The 1,227-nt window shown below is 57.1% G+C and overlaps 1 protein-coding gene across 1 annotated transcript; it reads right to left on the bottom strand.

The window, feature by feature from the left end:
- Positions 1-319: 319 nt before the first annotated feature.
- ACA1_122990 (uncharacterized protein) lies at positions 320-841 on the bottom strand (the record flags this gene model as incomplete). The annotated part of the gene is made up of 3 exons (XM_004353317.1): positions 320-547; positions 626-717; positions 796-841. The coding sequence occupies 3 exons, from the start codon at positions 839-841 to the stop codon at positions 320-322; spliced, it is 366 nt and encodes a 121-aa protein (XP_004353369.1).
- Positions 842-1,227: the final 386 nt, after the last annotated feature.

Genomic DNA, 1,227 nt, shown 5'->3' with positions numbered 1-1,227 from the left:
CGGCGTGTCGGGCGACCTCGATGACCTTTCAGTCTCGGCCAACGCCGGCGACAACTCGGTCTCGGCCAACGCTGATGACAACTCGGCCTCCGCCTCCACCTCCTCGTCGGCCGCCTCGCTGGCCACTCCCCTTTCCTTCCTCTTCTAAGAGAGCACGAGAGATTCTCGCTCGTCTATCACACGTGGCTACCCACCATATTTCAACAACATCATTTTCTAGATATCGACTTTAAACAGCTTCATACACCGTTACATCTTGGGTTGTTGATCCTTGGCGAGACGACTTTGTGGTCATCCGGATGTCTTGCCTTGCTCGCTCCTACAGAACCTTGAGCGTCTCAAGCTCCATGGCAATGACTCCCACAGGCGCCACTTGCTCACGCGGGGTGGAATGCGCGAGGGCCACGAGGCGTGCGGCGTTCTCGTTCTCCAGCGTTCCAGTGGTCGTCATTTCCGCCCACTCCTGCGCGGAGAGCCACTGGGCGCCGCCATGGCTGCTCCAGTCAAAGTCCTTGAACTTCTCGGCCACCGAGGCGAGGAAGACCACCTGGCAATGCAATGGAGAGAACTGTCATCACGAGCCAGGCAACAACAGAGGGCAGCCTTCAACTTGGTGAGGTTGTACCTTAATGAACCCGGTGGGGTTGGGGTTGCTGGGGGAATTGGGGGCAAAGTAGTACACCTTGAGCACGCCTTTCATCTCCAGCACGATACCGCCTTTTGTTGAGAGCGATGATGATTCGTGTTAGCACCATTTCCGCACAAGCACCGACAGAAGAAGTGAAGAAGAAGCACTGATAAGCTCTGCTGCTGCGAGCTTGAACTGGCGCGGTCTCGTCATAGTCGCAGAGGGGATGTTCCACTTGCCACTCTCTCCCTTCACCGCCAGGTAGCGGCCTGGAGTTACAGAAAGGGTTGGTTAGGCCCATCTTGGGTGTTGGTTGGAAGAGTAGTAGCGCAAGCGCAGTTCACCTTGACCATCGGTAACCACGGCCTCAACAGCGGCCACAAGGTTCACCTGCACCTTGTGGTGGTTCACGGTGCCACTGTCCTGTTCCGCGCACCACAGAGCGTCAGCAACCCGCGCTCGCCTAGGTCATGACGGTGAGTGTGACGTGGCCGAGTACCTCGGACTCGAGCAGAGAAGTGGGAAAGAGTCGTGTCCCAGACTGCGCCCAGTTGAAGATGGACTTGACCTCTGTTCCATCACACACAAAGCAATGCACC

The sequence above is a fragment of the Acanthamoeba castellanii genome (assembly GCF_000313135.1).
Source record: "Acanthamoeba castellanii str. Neff unplaced genomic scaffold scf7180000084686, whole genome shotgun sequence".
Taxonomy (NCBI): domain Eukaryota; phylum Discosea; order Longamoebia; family Acanthamoebidae; genus Acanthamoeba; species Acanthamoeba castellanii.
Note: the sequence above shows the minus strand (reverse complement) of the source record. Positions and strands in the feature narration are given on the sequence as shown.